This window comes from Diabrotica virgifera, chromosome 7, assembly GCF_917563875.1.
Source record: "Diabrotica virgifera virgifera chromosome 7, PGI_DIABVI_V3a".
In the NCBI taxonomy this organism is placed as follows: Eukaryota; Metazoa; Arthropoda; class Insecta; order Coleoptera; family Chrysomelidae; genus Diabrotica; species Diabrotica virgifera.
Genome location: NC_065449.1, coordinates 213938938 through 213959752, shown reverse-complemented (window position 1 = coordinate 213959752; position 20815 = coordinate 213938938). Strand labels below are relative to the sequence as shown.

General features: G+C 33.5%; 1 protein-coding gene across 1 annotated transcript in view; it reads right to left on the bottom strand.

The window, feature by feature from the left end:
- Nucleotides 1–360: 360 nt before the first annotated feature.
- The window catches only part of LOC114331204 (phosphatidylserine synthase), a 57091-nt gene continuing 36636 nt past the window's right edge, over nt 361–20815 (bottom strand). Inside the window, exon 2 of the mRNA XM_028280699.2 lies at nt 361–2066. Coding sequence (XP_028136500.1) covers nt 935–2066 — 1132 coding nt within the window. The 3' untranslated portion in view covers nt 361–934. The remainder of the gene's footprint in view (nt 2067–20815) is intronic.

Sequence of the window (20815 nt, the reverse complement as noted above, 5' to 3'; positions counted from 1 at the left end):
CGTATAGATAATACGTAAATAATTTTTTTTTGGTGCCATCTATTAACAACTAGAATAAATGTTATAAAGGAGTATAATCACGGACGTACCTTTATTTCTGTAACTTCCAACGTAATGCGTTAGAAAGAAATGGAAAAACTGTGACGCATTGAAAGAAGCCTCCGAGAAAAAGTGTATCACCATCTGTCCACACTATAAACGCCAGATGCAAAAATTCGGCATTTGCGCAAATTTTATCATGCGCCGTTGCCCACTGAAGTAAAACAAACTAACCTAAAATTATTTATGCAAAGTGCTGCCGTGCAGTTTTTTTGCAAAATTTGTAAGTGTGCAACATATGGTAAAGCAGATATGTCACGCTTTGTTAAATTTGAGTATTTTTTACTAAATTTTGTATAACACTTACTAGTTTCTTTTTTTTTTCCTAAATATTTCTTAAGAAATCATTTTATGCCGTTTTAATAAATATTTTTCTTCTAAAAATAGCTAAAGAAAAATAAAATTTGATTTAAATTTTATTTTTTTCAACTAAATATTCCGTTTAATCATCGTTCTTGAACTTAAATTTTCAATTATTTTAGTTGAATTTTCTTTTTTTGTATACACCTCTTATACTAACTCCTATTTACAACTAGCTACAATTTTTTTTTGTGTGTTGGTAAAAGTAGGCATTTTATTTAATTTATTTACAAAAAATAAATAATTTTAGATATGCACTTAAGATGGAACCTGCATATATGGTATCTTCCAGTTGTTTAAAAAATGTTTAAATTTCAATAATATCACAATAATTAGTTCAGCAAGTTCGCAACTCTAATTTGATTGATTGATATATTTACATTTGGCTGCATATTTCGGCGCGGTTCCTACAAATTTTTAACTACATTTTCGAATAAGATTCGATCAAATTACCTTCCTCAAAATATTAAATTATCTAATCATCTTTAACATCTTGCCTGTCTCCATTCTGGAATTTAATCTTCGTTTTCGATTTCGAAGGACTAACTTCTAACGAATCGGGATAATACTTGTAGTAAACGACACAGCCCAGCACAAATGCTACGGATAGTATAATCATCACTAATAACCAAATGACCATATTAATCATTTGGGTTTGTTCAAATAGTTCTCTACCGTGTTTGATACATATTAAAGCTTCAGCTACCATTATACAACCATACACCCAACATTGAGTACCTACTCTCTTACAACTAGTATCCGTAGTATAACTATAATATTGTCTAACAGATGGCGCTACAATCACACCAATAAGAATTAATCTTCCCGTTACTAAATAGTGCGAGGAGGGAAGTTCGAACACGTGTTTTAGGAAAAACGTGTTAAGTTCTGAAGTTTGCCAGAAAAGTACCAGCTGGCACAACGCGAAAATTCGCATGTATGAACACTTTGGATCCAACCATCTTACCGAGGTCCAACTCTCGGGCGTAAACTGAAGCATGGCACGTTTAATTTTACCAGTAGTACTATGAATGTCTTTAATTCCTACCCACTTGTACTCCCTCATCTCCAAGATCTTGCATATCTTCAATCCACACCAAATCCCGAAACCATTACACAATAAAACGTCCAAAATAAGTGCGTCCCACCAGCATTCTATGAAATTTGGAAGTAGATGGGCAAAGGCTAATTCGGTAATCTCCCACATACAGCTTATAGCCCACAAAATACCATTGTGGCGTATTAAAATGGCTTTGAACATCCAACCCAAGTAGTGGCCCAAAGCGAAGATATCCATGTGCCCCCATATCCTTTCCCGGGTTATATCTGAGCAGTTAACTCCATATTCTTTGTCCATGTCGATATGGAATTCTGTTAAAGTTGGGTCCAACCACAGCAGAATACTTCTGATGGTTTTGTAGTTCTGGAAGAGAATAAATAGGCAGACCATCAAGTAGAGGACGCTCATACCGAATACCAACCTCCATATTGCTGGGTGGGGACGAGTGAACGGTCCGTTGGGGAACGCCAATACTGATATAATGAGGAAGAAGAAACAGCAGCATAGTATTCCAGCCCATATATTATTTTCGAGAGTGTCAGTGTCCCTAAAAAATACAAAGATGGATTAATTTAATGTTATTTTTGTCAGTATAAAACAGAAATAACTGATTTATGTAAGTTTTTCTTTTCCTTAAAAATGGAGGTTGTGTGTTTTTGGAGTCAATAAAAAGCATAAAATTTAAAAGAATGAAAAATGTCCTATATTATGCAATTTAAAAAATTTGATAGCAGATTTAAATATAACATTTGTATGGGTCAAAGGTCATAAAGGTATACTAGGTAATGAAAAAGCTGATAGTTTGGCTAAGGAAGCAGTAGATAACGGAGTTCTTTGTAATATTCATACATTACCAGACGTCTTTAATTTGATAAACAATAAAATAAGATTAAAATGGGAACGACAGTGGGAAAATACTGTAGAAAACTCACAAAATATTTATTTTAAAATACACCCTACCCTACCATCTCCACCTAAAATATATTTTCAACTACCCTACTTCAAAATTCTTTTCGGCAAGTATTTTCCGACTTATAACAAATCATGGGCGATTTCCATCGCCTCTTGCTAAGCTGGGCATTATACAGTCCTCGGCCTGTATTTGTGATCAGAACTCTTACGGAGATCTAAACCATATATTTTTCGGTTGCAAAAAACATTTAAAAAAAATCCAATGATTTAATTTGTACACTTATTGAAATGAAATATTTTCTTCCATTAAATCTCACACACATTTTGTTAGCTGCCAATAAAAACACCTTGGAACTTTTAGTACATTTTATTAAAGAAAATAAAATACAAATTTAAAACGGCATAACCCACAACTCTGTAGTTACTCTACAAGAAAAGTTCCTTTTACAACTTTCTGTGGCAAATGGACTTGATTCCATGCCATTATCTTTCCACACACACAAGGTTGTGTGTTGCATTGAATTTTGTTCTAGAATTTTAAAAGATTTCAATTATTTAACAAAAGGAACAAAAAACTAAAAGACATAGACAAATTCCTTATTTTTCTTCTTTTGACATCATGACCCTGGATGGGTCTTTGCATGTCTGGGTATGCCCTACCATTCAAATCTCTCTTGTGCCCTTCTTCTCCATTGTCTTATGTTCATGGTTTTCAGGTCGTCTCCCATGTCGTTCAACCATCTCGTTCTGGGCCCTCCTTTTTTACGCCTTCCTATCGGCTTCAATTGTAATATTTTCTTTGTTGTTTTTGCATCGTCTTGTCTCTGCACATGTCCCAGCATATCTGTCAGTCTTTGACTTTTCACAAATAGTACAATATCGTAACTTTCATTCAATTCATTAACATTTGTGGAGACTTCAACGCTCACAACATGGCATGGTGTAATATAGTTAGGACAACCTATATAAATTAAGTTGTAAATATCTTTATCAAAATATAATGTAGTGTATTAACCAGGCCCGAAGACAATGACTCTTGACCGTGAATTAATACGTGAGGTTTACATATTATGTCGTGTATAAAATGCAGCGTAGGTAAATTCAAGAGTTGTTATAATTAGGTACTTGATATGTACAAATGTGTGGTATAGGTAATGATTTGTATTTGTAAACAATTATGGTTGAATCACCGTTTATACGATGTAAATATAAAGTTATCCAAACAATGAGTTTTAATTAGTCGGGACCAAAAAGACATTAACATCACACTATTTATGACAATGGGGTTGCGAAAATAATGATACTCACGGTAAAGTTTTATTAGAGGCGATAGAACAATGTAATCTATTATACTTAAATGATGGTTCTCCAACTCTTGCACTAACTTCCAGCCCATCAGCAATCGATATAACAATATGTACCCAGGACATTGTATCTAAATTAACTTGGTTTGTTATTCAAGATCCACATGGTTCTGATCATCTACCCTTGATCATCGCCTTGGAAAACTCGGAACAAGCAATTCAACCTGGTGACAATACACACAAAAGATGGAATTTACATAAAGCAGATTGGAATTTGTATTCATCGAACTTTTATTCGGGAAAACAACCACAAACTTATGAAGAATTAGTTACCAAAATAAACCGATGCGCAACCATTTCAATTCCAAAATCATACAACAATAACAAATATCCTACAAACAAGCTACCAAAACCATGGTGGGATAATAACTGCGAATCAGCTGCAAATAACCGCAAAACAGCATATAGACGTTATAAAACAAATCCTAATCTTCACAATCTAATTGAATACAAAAAATTAGATGACTTAGCAAAGAAAACTTTTAAAATTAGAAAAAAACAAACTTGGATAAATTACTGCGAAAGCTTAAACTCCAACACTCCAATCAGCGACGTCTGGAAGAAAGTAAATCGCTACAAAAACCGAAAGCAGTCCAATCAACTTCCGATAAACACCGAAGCTGCATGGATAGAAGAGTTCCATTTCAAGATTTCACCTCCTTTGGTTCCAAGTCAAATAAATGAAGCTACAGTTACCGTACCCAGAGAAAACTTCAATCTAGAGAAACCATTTGAATTATGGGAATTAAATCATGGACTCAATCAAAATAATAGTTCATCTCCAGGGATGGACTGTATATCATATTCTATGCTATATTTTCTACCTACAGAATACAAACTATTATTACTAAGAATTTTTAACACTATATGGCAAAACAAAAATTTAATTCCCAAAGCATGGAAGGACGTCTATTACGCCAGATCATCCATTTCATAAGTCCATATTTGGAATAGTTTCATATTTTTTTGCTAATTTTTTGCTAATTTATTACCACAAAAACAAATTTTTTGCTCCACCCCTAACCGAGAAACAATGGTTGATGTAGCGTAATATTACGTCACATCAACGATAGCCATATCTCGCGAACCTAAAGAGCTAGAAAATCGTACTACGCGGCATATTTTTTTGCTAATTTATTGCTGTCGATCTGCATATGCAACATACCCCAAAACCACCCCTGCTTCCCTTACAGCTAAACAACACCCCAAAAAACAACGAAAAATCTTGAAAAATGATTTTTGTGATATAGTTGACGGTTGATATTTAATTGCTAATTTTTTGCTGTCATTAGCCGCAAAAAACAATTTTTTTGCTCCACCCCTAACTGAGAAACAATGGTTGATGTAGCTTAATATTACGTCACATCAACGATAGCCATATCTCGCGAACCTAAAGAGCTAGAAAATCGTACGACGCGGCATATTTTTTTGCTAATTTATTGCTGTCGATCTGAATATGCAACATACCCCAAAACCAATTAAATCTCAACCGTCAACTATATCACAAAAATCATTTTTCAAGATTTTTCGTTGTTTTTTGGGGGTGTTGTTTTGCTGTAAGGGAAGCAGGGGTGGTTTTGGTGTATGTTGCATATTCAGATCGACAGCAATAAATTAGCAAAAAAATATGCCGCGTCGTACGATTTTCTAGCTCTTTAGGTTCGCGAGATATGGCTATCGATGATGTGACATAATATTAAGCTACATCAACCATTGTTTGTCAGTTAGGGGTGGAGCAAAAAATTGTTTTTTACGGCTAATGACAGTAAAAAATTAGCAATTAAATCTCAACCGTCAACTATATCACAAAAATCATTTTTCAAGATTTTTCGTTGTTTTTTGGGGGTGTTGTTTAGCTGTAAGGGAAGCAGGGGTGGTTTTGGGGTATGTTGCATATTCAGATAGCAATAAATTAGCAAAAAAATATGCCGTGTCGTACGATTTTCTAGCTATTTAGGTTCGCGAGATATGGCTATCGATGATGTGACATAATATTAAGCTACATCAACCATTGTTTCTCAGTTAGGGGTGGAGCAAAAAAATTGTTTTTTACGGCTAATGACAGCAAAAAATAAGCAATTAAATATCAATCGTCAACTATATCACAAAAATCATTTTTCAAGATTTTTCGTTGTTTTTTGGGGGTGTTGTTTAGCTGTAAGGGAAGCAGGGGTGGTTTTGGGGTATGTTGCATATTCAGATCGACAGCAATAAATTAGCAAAAAAATATGCCGCGTCGTACGATTTTCTAGCTCTTTAGGTTCGCGAGATATGGCTATCGTTGATGTGACGTAATATTACGCTACATCAACCATTGTTTCTCGGTTAGGGGTGGAGCAAAAAAATTGTTTTTTGCGGCTAATGACAGCAAAAAATTAGCAATTAAATATCAACCGTCAACTATATCACAAAAATCATTTTTCAAGATTTTTCGTTGTTTTTTGGGGGTGTTGTTTAGCTGTAAGGGAAGCAGGGGTGGTGTTGGGGTATGTTGCATATGCAGATCGACAGCAATAAATTAGCAAAAAAGTATGCCGCGTAGTACGATTTTCTAGCTCTTTAGGTTCGCGAGATATGGCTATCGTTGATGTGACGTAATATTACGCTACATCAACCATTGTTTCTCGGTTAGGGGTGGAGCAAAAAATTTGTTTTTGTGGTAATAAATTAGCAAAAAATTAGCAAAAAAATATGAAACTATTCCAAATATGGACTTATGAAATGGATGATCTGGCGTAATAGACGTCATGGAAGGACTATATTGTATTACCTATAAAAAAACCAGGAAAGCCAGATAACAAAGTTGAATCTTACAGACCTACATCTTTAAGTTCCTGTATACTAAAAACTCTAGAGAGATTAATCAAAAATCGGCTTGAATACTGGCTTGAGTCTGAAGATATCCTTCCCAAATCTCAGTACGGCTTTCGAAAATCCAGGTATACACAAGATGCTCTCACTTCCCTAGTCTTCTTTACAGGTCAATTTTACAAATCAGGCGTCGACAGCTGCAGCATTTATAGATGTAACTTCAGCGTTTGATAACATCAATTTAGACATTCTTTATAAAAAATTAGTAGATCTTGGAATGCCAGTTAAAATTTCAAATTTCATTGTATCCTTGTACAAGAATAGATGGACTTACTTAAAAATAAACGAGAACCTTTTACCACCAAGGTTAACGAGTATAGGTATACCACAGGGTAGTATTTTAAGTCCACTTCTCTTTTCATTATACAATATAGATTTAGAGCACATAGTACCTCCACACTCTAATATTTTACAATTTGCAGATGATGTTGTGTTGTACACCTCCCATTCTTCTCTAGACATTTGTAGACGTCAACTTGAATTTACATTAGATTGTGTAAAAAATGATTACCATTCTCTAGGTTTATCCATATCAACGACAAAGACTGAAATTTGTTTTTTCTCCAAAAAACGCCAAATTCCTCAAGGCACCTTCAAATTAGGTAGAATAGAATTTCCGATAAAAAATTGTGTTAAATATCTTGGGACGTATTTGGATCGTAAATTGTTATGGAAGGATCAAATTCATTATATTATAAAGAAATCAGAAAATTCTATGAATATCCTTAGAGTTTTTTGTAGAACCGGTTGGGGAGCTGACCCGAATATTGCATTGCTATTCTATCGCTCAATGATTCGACCAATATTCGACTATAGTTGTCACTTATATGGGTCTGCGTCAACAGGATATCTTAATAAAGTTGAAATCCAAAGTAATAAATGTTTGAGACTCTGTCTCGGTTACTTAAAATCTACTCCTATTACTATTATTGAGATTGAAGCTAAGGAACCACCACTTACTCTACGTAGACAGTTTTGTACAGATAAGTTTGTAGCTAGAGCTATCTCAAAAAACGTCAGCTACTTAAGGACTATTCGTAACTTGAATATATTAGATTTAAGCCACAAATATTGGTGTACTAAAAAAACCCCCAGATACGTTGAAAGCTATAGGAAATTGACAATGTATGAACACCAAATGTACAAAAATAAAATACCTACCTCCAATTTACACTAAACCTCCTGAAACCCTCTTTTCCAAGATAATACAAACAAATTACATGGATTCAAACATTCCAGGCAGTATTATCAACAAAATAATTAAAGACAGGTGGCCTATGTTTCAATATATTTTTACTGACGGCTCAGAACCGGAAGTGCAATATATCACTGGAATTCTGAATACAAAGAATCATGCCGATTGCCTAATGAAGCTTCAATGTATACTGCCGAATTATCAGCTTTATTAATTGCGTTAAAATATATAGCCTCTGTTGGTATGGACAATTATATCATTTTCACCGATTGTAGAAGTATTGTGGACAAACTCACTTCTATCCAATCGACAAAAAGTCTAAACCTTATTGAGATAGAAATTAAGAGTCTATATTATGATATTACTTCCTCGGGCATTATTATGTTGGATTAGAGGACATCTGGAATATTTGGAAATGAAGAAGTCGACAAATTAGCTAAATCTGCAGCTTTAACCAAACGAAACATGAACAACATACTTCTACCAGTAACCGATATAGATAATATCAGTAAAAACCATTGCAAACAAAATTGGCAACGTGTGTATAACCAAAGTACAACGGGAATAAATTTTAGAAATTGCCAACCACTAATTCCCAATGAGAGATGGTTTAAACAAGAATCAAATAGGGTATTTATAAAAACAATAAACAGAATGAGGTCAAATCACGCACTAACCCCAGCATACAAACACAGCATAGGTATCAGTGATAACCCATATTGCGCCTGTGGTGGAATGGGAGATCTACAGCACCTCATATTGGAGTGTGGACAGTACAGACAAAATATTAAAGTGATGTATGAAAAGTTAATTGATCTAAATTGTCCTTTACCTGTCAATTTAAACGAAATTCTTTTTCCAAAAAATAAGCAGACAGTACAATGTCTTTACGAATATGTAACGTCCTGTAAATTTAAATTTTAAATAGGCTTAGATAATAAAATTAAAAATTGTAAAAATATCACACAAAATTGAAAAATGTATCCATTAATATATTATAACACCCTGTAAATTTAGATAATAAGTAGGCTTAGATATTAACTTAAAATTGTTATTGTAATACCATACAAAAAAAAAAACAAATAGTCTGGCTAATTGGCTATGTCAAAGCCATTAATAAAAAAAAAATTCATTAACCTCGTCGTTTTTCCTGATTCTCCATATGCCGTCTTCCTCTTGCACCGGGCCATATATTTTTCTCAGCATTTTTCTCTCGAATGTCCTGAGCTGGGCTTCATCCCTTTTCGTCATTACTCAGGTTTCACAACCATAGGTTACTACCAGTGGCATGCTGGAACTTTTCAAGCGGCCCGGTGATTTTATAAAAAAGCGGCCTCCCATCCTCATTTTACCTTCTATTATCAGGATGTTTTACTTGTTATTTATAAAATCAAATAAACAAAAATATAAATTATTTTTAAATCAAACATAAAACTTTGAATTGAATGATTTTTTTTTAATTTGCTATATTTTTTTATTTAAGAATAAGCAATCTTACAAATAGTAAATGACATGTATGACATGTATATTGTATGTAGTAAGGCAGAAACCATAATTTCCTGAATAAATATAATATTAATTTGATGTAATTAGATAAAAGTAAAATAAAATTTTGAAAATTTTTCAGTTATGTGTTAAGTTGGGAGTTTAGTAAATCAATTATACAAGAGAGTACAAATACAAGTACAGTGCAAATACTTTGATTTAAAAATATTTAAAATGTTAATACAACACAATAATCCAAACATTCTTTTATAATTTCCGCATTGAAGTAAATTTTTGAGCAAATTCGTAGATTATTTCAACATTTTTAAGCTCATTCAAAGCTTATTTTTTCTATAGCCATTAGCATAAATGTTTCCAAGTGATCTTGTGTTAAAGTAGTTCTTAACCAATTTTTTTATGTATTTCAACGTTGAAAAGCTTCTTTCGCAAGATACTTGTGTCACTGAAAAAGTTAATAAATGCTTATATACTATTTAAATTTGGATAAGCACACTGATATAAGTTGTACTTATGCAAAATAGCGTAACAGTAAGCTATACAATCTTTACACTTTTTAGTACCACATGGAGGTGAAGTTTTCACGATATCAACAACATTGTCATTTGTTACTTCATGTTCATTATCACTTAGATTAACAATATCATCTTTTATATTTTCTGTAGACTGAACATATTCATCATTAACTCGATCTTCTATAATTTCAGTATTTTGCAAAATCCTATTTTTTAATACAATCGATTTATCAGCAAAATCCACGAGTTCTTCTATAATTGCAGTCCCAGATATGGTAGGATAACAATTTCTGAATTTTTCAGTAAATGATTTAAATGCCGTTAAAGGTATACCATTTTTTATTGTATCGAAATTTCTAGGATGTCGAGTGATATATCATCATAAAACGATTTGTCTTGATCAAAAATAATTCGGTCAAAATTGTGCAAGATGTTTCTCCATTTTTTATTCTGCAGTGTAGGGAGTAGGTACATACATCATACATGTTTGAAGAAAATTGGAAAACCATAAATATACTTGTAGGCATGAAAATAAATATTATCTGTAGCAGTCTATTTATGTGTATAGTTTTATTCAATTACCTACTTAACTTGTATTTTACAATTAAAAAAAAAATAAATTTTTTTGAAATGTTTCTTAATAGATACTATTAACAAAATTATCATTCGATTAGAAATTAAAAAAATATTTTTTTAGTTACATCTAAAATTGTTTGTGAACCTATTTGACCGGCCGCGGCCTCAAGAGGCCGCGGCCTCTCGGCGATTGCACCGATTCATTTATATGGCCAGCACGCCACTAGTTACTACGGATCTAATCAATGTATTCTGCTTTATTTTTTTTATAAAAGTGATTATTATTTTACAGAGAGCGTTGTAGTTCGCAGGAAAAACATCTATGTATGGTTAAAGTTAGTAAAAATCGTTGCAAGCGTCACAATTTGATGAACAATATATTGGTTACCGTTAGCGTTAGAATCTTTTACAACATTTTAAAGTACAGAAAATAAGCTTTCTTTCTCACAGTGTATGTGTAATATAATGTATGTGGTATTTTTGACAAAATAATTGAACGACCTTTAAAATGAGGCACCACTCAACCCCTTAAAGATTTTGGAGGTTGTGTCCGCCCCTGCTAGAAGGTTGATATAATTTAGTTAAAAACTGATCTACAAAATGTCCTCCTCACAAATAAATTTGACGTGTTTTTTCTATAGGGACCAAATTATAGAGGGTGGCACCTGTTCAAATTGACACACTGCGAACAGAAATGAATGGATACATACATGCGACGATGGGTCGAGTAGCTGTTGTTGTTGATGATGATGATGATGATGAATGAACCATACGAAAACATTTGAAACAAAAGACATTGAAATACAGAATTCAAACATATCAAATCTGCCAAGTTGTAAATTCGGAGAAACCCAAATTGTAAAAAATAATTTAGCTAGCCTTGAGCAAATCACTTGTAAAGTTTTTTTACTAAATAATCTACATTATTATATACCTACTTATTTTAATTATATATTTAGTGTTTAAACTTGTTTTTATTAAAAAGTCGCATTTAGAAATTTACTGCATATGTATATGTATAGTTGTACACATGCAACGAATGTCTAAATATTGTTTACATGTTTCATTTTCTTGATAAGGGATACCTCCATTCGATAGACAATTTACTATTTACATGCACCAGAGAAAGCCGGAATATCAAAATGACACTGGCGTTATTGAGATGAAAATAATAAAATACTAGTTCACGAAAGGGATGTCAAAAAGAGATGGAGAAAGTATTTTGACAGCTTATTAAATGAAGAATTTGACAGACAGCCTGTAGAGTCAACGGAGACAGTAGCAGCAATGGTCACCAAAATAACCAACGAGGAAGTGGCTCAAGCGCTTAAAAAAATAAAGAAAGGAAAAGCGGTAGGACCAGATGATATTCCTGGGGAAGTATGGAGAGCATTGGGAGAGACAGGAACAAGGTGGCTAGCAGGTCTATTTAATAGAATTATGGAAGTTGGACAAATGCCAGACGAATGGAGAAGCAGTATACTGGTTCCTGTTTACAAAAACAAGGGAGATATACAACAATGTACAAACTACAGGGCTATAAAACTGCTTAGCCACACCATGAAAATAAGGGAAAGAGTAATTGATAGACGGATACGTGAAGAGACCGAAATATCCGAGAATCAATTTGGCTTTATGCAGGGTAGATCAACAACAGATGCAATTTTCATTATAAGGCAGTTGATGGAAAAATACAGGAGTAAAGAAACAAACGCTCATATGGTATTCATTGATCTTGAGAAAGCATATGATAGAGTTCCTCGAGAGATTTTGTGGTGGGCACTCAATAAGAAAGGAGTCCCTGGTGAATATGTAAAGATTGTGAGGGATATGTATGAGGGAGTAACGACTAGTGTTAGGACAGGTGTGGGAGAGACTGATAAATTTCATGTGAAAGTAGGACTGCACCAAGGCTCTGTGCTTAGTCCGTATTTATTCTCGTTAGTTTTGGACCAGATAACAGCGAAACTACAGGGTAACATTCCATGGTGCTTAATGCATGCTGATGATGTCGTGTTAGTAGGAAATAGTGAAAGAGACTTGGAACAAAAACTGGAACAGTGGAGACAAGCTCTGGAGGAAAAAGGTTTAAAACTTAGTAGGACAAAAACATAGTATTTGGAATGTTCATTTAAAGATGGAGCTACTACAAATAAAATGGTATCTTTGGATGGTGAAATGATTGTGAAAAGCAGTAGTTTTAAGTACCTAGGATCGGTATTACAGAGTAATGGAGAAATAGATGGAGATGCATGCAGTAGAATTAGGGCTGGATGGATGAAGTGGAAAGAAGCGAGTGGTGTGTTGTGTGACAGAAAAATTCCAATGAAGCTGAAGGGAAAATTCTATAAAACAGTCATAAGACCGGCTATGATGTACGGAACTGAATGTTGGGCAGTGAAAAAGAAAGAGGAACAACGAATGCATGTGGCGGAAATGAGAATGCTTAGATGGATGAGTGGAGTGACAAAGAAGGATAAAATTAGAAATGAGTATATTAGGGGAAGTCTAGGTGTGGCACCAATTGATGCCAAAATGAGAGAGCATAGGTTAAGATGGTTTGGTCATGTTCAACGTCGAGACGTTAATCACCCAATACGAAGAATAGCTGAAGTGCAGATTCCTGGAAGGAGTAGGAGAGGAAGACCAAAGAAAACCTGGGGGGAGACGATAAGGCAGGACATGTTGGTAAAGGGAATTAACATTGATATGACCCAAGATAGAATTGTGTGGAGAAATGCAATTAGGGAAGCCGACCCCGCATAGGGATAAGGCAAAGAGAATGATGACTGGCGTTATTGAGATTTGTCCAAAGCAATGAAATTAGCATTGATATTATTAACCAGAAATTTCTTATATTTGGTCATTCCTTCTTATCCAATGACTAGGATGATGGATCTGTAGAATAAGCAGCTAAGGGCAGTAGGGTAAAACAATATATTATCTCCCACACCTACGACATGAAATTATAACCATTTGTCGACGCAAGAAAAAAATTGGTATCTTTGAAATGAACAATGACAAAATATTTTCGTCAAAACCTTTAGAAAAACTATTACCAGAAGGAAACAAAACATAAACAAAACATAAACAGAGAACCTGTTAATTAATTGAAAATGCAGTGGATCAGAGTACAGCAAGAATGTCAGACTTAAATATTAAGATATAAAAAGTTTTATGTTCATAATTTTTAATAAAGGGGCCGAGAAAGCAAGTGTACTGGTACCTTTAGTAAGGATTAGAAGAGTAATGATTAGAAATAAAACAACTTTCACTAATTTTTTTATATCAAAAGTCACTGATCTAAAAGGACTGTAAAGTTGGCAATGATCATAGAGAATGTCAAATTTTTTGGCATCGGTCTTTGTATCACTGCCAATGCATTTGTACGTTACCGTAACTAACGCAAAAAGTAAAATATACTTATTTTGAATTAAAATGTATTAAAATTAATTTGATTCATTATTCAATTTTGAGATACAAATTTTGAAAATTACAAATAAATAAGGCATATATATATATATATATATATATATATATATATATATATATATATATATATATATATATAAAATTATTTTTATTTTTATTATTACTTCTTATTTTTCGTGGTCGTCAAACCATTAACCTTGGATCTTTTGATCACTGAGTGTGTTTCAAGGATCTACATCTCATGTTTTTAAATATATATATATATATATATATATATATATATATATATATATATATATATACAGTGCTGTTTTTGTGACGGTACGCGCCGGTACGCCGTACCGGCACCTATTGGGACCAACAATAAAAAACAACCAAATTATAGACAAATTCCTGAATTTTTTCTTTGCTCCCAAATAGCTTTAAAACGCCCCTATTGAGGCTAAATTTAAAAAGTTTTCCCGGGGGCAGACCCTCCTTATGAACGCTCCCCAGACCCCCCGGAACATAGCGTACCGGAACCTCTATTGTTACAAAAACAGCACTGTATATATATATATATATATATATATATATAGACCGGTCACTCTAGTATAGAGTATAGGTCGCTCAGGTTCATGAGCTCTTTTAATCCATTTCATGCGGTGGATTGGTCCGCATAATTCCTCTTCATTATCCTTTATAGATTTTCGTGTTTTTTTGCTTTTTCTGTAATCTGCTTCCATTCTTTCCTATTCTGTATTTTTTCTCTCCAGCCTGTAATTTCCATATTGGATATATCCTCTCGCAGTTGGTCTTCCCATCTTATTTTCGGTCTTCCTCTAGGTCTGTTTAATACTGGCGTCCAATTTGTTATCTGCCTAATTAGTGCATCTGCTTCTCTTCGTTGGATGTGGCCAAACCATTTTAGCCTTTGTGCTTTAATGAATCTCACTATATCTTCTCCTTCCATTAGATTTCTTATTTCGTGATTCATCAGAATTCGTATTTCTCCTTGATCTGTTTTGATTTGACCATGTATTCTCCTATTAATTTTTATTTCTATTATTCTCAGTTTTTCTTCATCTTTTTTTGTAAGGCACATTGCTTCTGCTCCATAGGTGATGACTGGTCTAATTGCCGCTCTATATATCTTTGTCTTTGTTTTTTTGCTCAGGTTTTTATCTTTAAGTAACTTGTGGTATTTCCAGAATGCCCTATTCCCTGCTCTAACTCTTTCATTTATCTCTATGCTTCTTCTGTTTTGACCATCTACTATCACTCCTAAGTATTTAAAGCAGTCAACCCTTTGGAATACATTATCACTTATTCTTATCTCTTTTATTCTATTTACTTGGTCTTGATTTCTCGTACTTATTAAGTATTTTGTTTTTTTCTGATTAATTATTAACCCCCTGATTTTTGCCTCTCTTGTCAATGTTAGCAGTGCATCTTCTAGACTTCTCTTGTCACGGGCTATCAACCCTAGGTCGTCTGCATACCCTATTATTTGTGTAGAACTTTGGATTATTGTCTTTTTTGTTAGCCCTGTGTTTCTAATTACTCCCTCCAAGGCTATATTAAAGAGCGTTGTCGATAGGCTGTCACCTTGTCTTACCCCATGTTCTATGTTGATATTCTTCGTTTCACCATCCACTGTTTTGACCTTTGCTGTTGAGTCGTTCATTGTCATTCTGGTCAGTCTTATTAATTTTGCAGGTATATTCATATTTTTCATTTCTTTTAATAGCTGTTTTCTGTAGATGCTGTCGAAAGCCTGCTGGAAATCAATAAACAATATGTGCAATTCTATGCCATGTTCGTAACTTTTTTCGATTGTTTGCGTTAAAACGTGGATTGCATCAATTTTTGATCTTCCTTTTCTAAATCCCTGTTGATATGGTCCTAAGTTTTTTTCTGTGTATCTGGTTAGCCGATTTCTTATAATTGTTGTCATGATCTTATATGTTGTATTTAATAGCGTAATTGCTCTATAATTGCTGCAAAGCGATGGGTCTCCTTTTTTAAAAACTGGTATAATGAGCCCTTTCTTCCATTCTTCAGGCATGTATTCCTTTTCCCATATACTGACCATTAATTTATATATACGGTTTAGAAGGTCATCTCCTCCATTTGCAATAAGTTCATTGTTAATCTCATCTGGTCCTGGAGTTTTGTCAGATTTTAGTTGTTTTACTACTTCTATAAATTCTTGGTAGGTAGGTGCATCTTCTTCTTCATCTCGGTTATCTGTTATATCTTCTTCTGTGCCGATTGCTTGTATTTATATCTTTAAAGTGATTTTCCCAATCTTTTTTGCTTATTTTGCTGGTCACTTTGTTACCATTATATTGTTGTTTTATAAACAATTTTTTGTTGTTTCTATTATTTGTTTCAATCTCTTGCATCTGATCTGAGATCCATGTCTCTTTCTTCCTTTTATAAAGTTTGGCCACTTCTCTCTTTTCTTTCTGGTATTGTTCTCTTTCCTCTTGTCCGCTATTTTCAAGCCATTTGTTTCGTGCCAGCGTTTTCAGTTGACTTTGGTATCGACATTCTTCGTCAAACCATTCTTTAGTTTTTTTATTTTCTTGAGGTCCTATGGTTTGCTCCGCAGCCTCTATGATGCTCATTTTTATATTTGTCCATTCCTCTTCTACGTTCGTGCCATCGTACCTCTTTAGTTTTTGTACTAATTCCTCTGAATACTCTTGTTTTGTTTGTTGCACTTTTAATTTGGTTAAGTTCCACTTCCTTCTTTTTCCTACTATGTTATTAGCTTTGATGATTTTCATCTTCATTTTGGCTATTAAGAGTATGTGGTCAGTGTCAGCGTTTGCTCCTCTAAAGGATCTCACATCTTGTATTATCTTTGTCCATTTTTTCGAAATCAAAACATGATCTATTTGGTTGCCATCTGATCTCCCTGGTAACATCCAGGTTATCTTGTGTTCCCTTTTATGAATAAATTTCATACTGACGATGTAGGTATTTGTTGCTGCTGCCAGATTGCAAACTTTTGCCCTAGTTATCGTTTGTGACATTGTGGATCGTTTCTTTACCTGCTACATTTTGGTTGTAGCTCTCTTTTCCCACTTGCGCGTTAAAATCTCCCAGTATTATTAAGATATCGTTCCTAGGAATATTTTCGCAGGTTTCTTCTAAAAGTTCATAGAATTCCATTTTATCTTGTTGTTCTGCTTCCTCGGTAGGTGCGTAGCAGTTAACTAAAGATATATTGGCTTGTTTATTTTCGATTCTGATGTAGGAGATTCTTCCATTAATAGCTTTGAAATGTAAAACTTTTTCTCTCATTCTTTTGCTCACCATAAAAGCTGTTCCATTTTTCCCCTGTTTGTCTTCTCCTGAGTAATACATAGTAAAGTTTTTCTTCTTAACTGTTCCTTCATTTTTCCATCGTATCTCCTGTAGTGCTAGTATTTCTAGTTCGTATTTTTCCATTTCTAATGCAATTTCCTGCATTTTCCCTACTTTTAGCATTGTCTGGATATTCCACGATCCAATTTTAATGGGTTTAGCTCTTTTATTCATGTTAATTCTATTCCTCTTTTTCTTGTACATTGTTTTATTATCATCATTATCAATTTCCTTAGCCGGGTCTGTTTCCACTATCCTTCGGTTTGATTCTTTCAGTTTTTTGGATTTTCTCTGTTGTTTCCAGTACACTTCAGCTTTAAGTATTTTATTATGTTATTCCATTCCCAAAGTTGATCGTCTATCCATATTTTTTTTTAATATAAATAATCCCTAAATAAGGCATAATTCACGCAATATGTTTTTATGTAATATCAACAGCTATTAAAATAAGTCTCAAAAATTATAAACTACAATACTAAGTAATTGTAGAAATATTTTCAAAAAAAGAGTGAGACGGATGTGTGTTGTGACAATATGCATTTTCGTTATTTTCTGCAATAACTTTAAGATCTTGAGTCGTTCGAGTATGTATCTTCTCAATACAATTGGCCAAAATAGATAAATCTTATGTTCAATATATTCGAAAGATGGCATATTATCATATCATAAAATACTGCATAAGCTAGGGCATTTTATGTACAAGTGGCTCAGTGAACTGTTACGGTACACTCGATTGAGTAATGGATCAATAGAGCTAAAGAAAGATTTTAGAAGACCTAAGATAGGTACTTCTTCTTATATTGGGTCCTAGGTCTTGTATTGGGCATGTTCTTCCCTAATCTTAGGGCTGTAGTCGTCATCTTTGACGTTACTGGTGGGCTAGTGCATTTTGGTCTTAAATCCCTTGCTATTGGGGCTAGTCCTCATTATCCATTCATGTAACATGCAGGTTCCATTCCCGTCTTCTCGGTCTCTTCCATCGTACAATACACTATATTTTACAGAGATCTCTAATTTGATTATTTCATATTCTTGACACCTTTTTGAAGTTATACTTCTTTAGGCGCGATGGGAGTGAAATTTAATACGCGCGAATTCATCAAAAACCTTTGTCTCCGGCGCAGACGCATTATACCTTTGCTCTGATTGGGTGTTCAAATGACATGACAATAATTGTTCAATATGGAGGTTATGGATAAACAAATATTGTATATTAGTTTTTATTGTTGTGAGGACACAGACAAAAGCAAGTTTATAATTGTAGTAACTTTTTAAATAGTTTTTAAAAGCAACAGATACGTACTTAATTGTAAATGTTTCAGTATTGTAATAAAAAATTACATAGGTACTTACCTATTTGGAAAATGTATGTACCTATCTAGTAGGTAATGCTTTGATTAACATAATTTGATTACCAACAAAATTTCTACCACTCTTCATCTAATATACCTACTGTTTTCTTACTCTATGGTTTGTTGCATTTTAATATTTTAATTCCCTTTGTGAATGCACACACACAAAAATCAAACTAATTTGATTAAATTCAGAACTGTCAAACAGTAAAACGTTCAGTTAGCCTATCTTCCCACATGACAAGTAAGTGTAAGTGATTAAGTCGGGTGACGGGTGTGTGAAAGTGGATTTCAAGCCTAAGAACGCGGGTTCGAATCCCAATACAAGTTTTTATTTTTTTTTAAATTTTTTTTAATGATTTTATGACTGTGAATATATTTATTATATAATTTTTTTCAAAAAATGCGTATTTAGTTAAAAATTTTGCCAACAATTATTGTTCAGAAATAATTTCTTTGTGGCATTTTTCAATGTGTTTGTGTGTGTGTGTTTTATTCTTTTATTTTTTTAATTTTTGTTATTGTTTTAATAAAAATGTTTGGAAAGTAGTAAGTTTTAAAATTAGTTTGATATTTAAATAAAATATAAATAAACTAAAATATGTACTTTAAATAGTTCGTTGGAATCATATAATAGAAGTATAACATCTAATTATTCAAAGACGAATACAATTAATAAAAATAAATTCATGTGGTCCTTTAATTTGAAGTTGTGCAGTTGTTCATCCTGTAGACTTTTGTAAGTAAAACAAAACGGCAAAAGTGAACGAATATTTGACAACGTTTTCAACAGGAGAGGAAAAACTATGATTTGTACCTAAATATACGCACAGTAAATATTCTGGTAGTTTCGATTTTGTTCGTGCTATAAAGCTTTTCTTTAGTTCTCTTCTTCTTATTGCGCCGTCCCCTTTCGAAGGTTGGCGATCCAAATGGCAATTGTAGCTTTGGAAAATGCTGCACCAAAAATTTCTGCGGATGATCGGTCAAACCATCTTCTCAGGTCTTTCAGCAATGAGTTCTGGAGTCTTCCTACCAAGGGCGGATTCAGCGAGGGGGCCATGCCCCCTCCGAGAATTTAAAAAAAATATAAATTTAAAGATTTGCAGTTCAAATGTTTTTAGTTTCAAACACATATGTATGTATAAAACAAGGGATAAAATATATTATAAAATTATTTTTTTCAATTTAATTCTGGCTTATTTCCCACATAAATAGTTGATCATAAAAATGCCACAAGGAAATAGCTTCAGAATAACATTAAGGGATAAATATTATGTCTTCTGGACTAGAATTGAACAAAAGCAGTAACGGAAGCTTCAAGAATGACACAGGATGTTTTGTAAAACAAAATGTTAATAATTTTACAAAATGCCAATTGTTAGAACCACCTTGGCAGCCATATTCTATACACACAAAGAGTAAAAAAGAATGTGGTCACAATAAAGGGATGACTGCCCAAAGCCTTGTCACGAAACCTTAAACATCTTTCACCAAACTCATAGGCACAGATGGAGCCATACAAACCCATGAAAAAACATCATACCACAAGGAGTGCGTTCAGGTTGGGCTAGATTTTTTACAAAGTTCTCGCAACCCGCAAAAGTCAGTCATTAACCAGATAGACTCTCAGGGGTCTAAACAGATACAAGAAAATAGAGAAAGACTACGACAACTATTAGAGTCTATAGTGTTCTTAGGTAGACAAAATATTCCTCTGAGGCCATCGTGATGATGGTCTTCTGCTTATGGACGAAGATGCTGGACCTATCAATGAGAGAAATTTTAGGGAATTGTTAAGGATTAAAATCGCATCAGGAGATTAGACTTTTAAGCAACACCTATCCACAACATCTTCCAGAGCCACATACAAATATTGTGGTGAAGAAATAATTGAACAAATAATGAATCAGGTTTAAAGTTCAAATTATTACTCTGTCATATTTGACGAAACGACTGACGTATCCCACGTAAAACAGCTTTCTCTAAATTTGAGATGCATACACAATAACAACATTCGAGAAGACTTTGTCAAGTTCCTTGATGCTTATGAGAACATTAAAATACTTAGTGAAAATCAAGAAAGAGGGGTAGAACAACGCCTAACAGGAGAAGCCTTGGGAAAAATAGTATAAACTTGTTGAAGGAACTGCTCTTGGATCCGAAGAAATGTGTAGGAATCGGTACTGACTTTAATAATACTTTAATAATGATAAGTT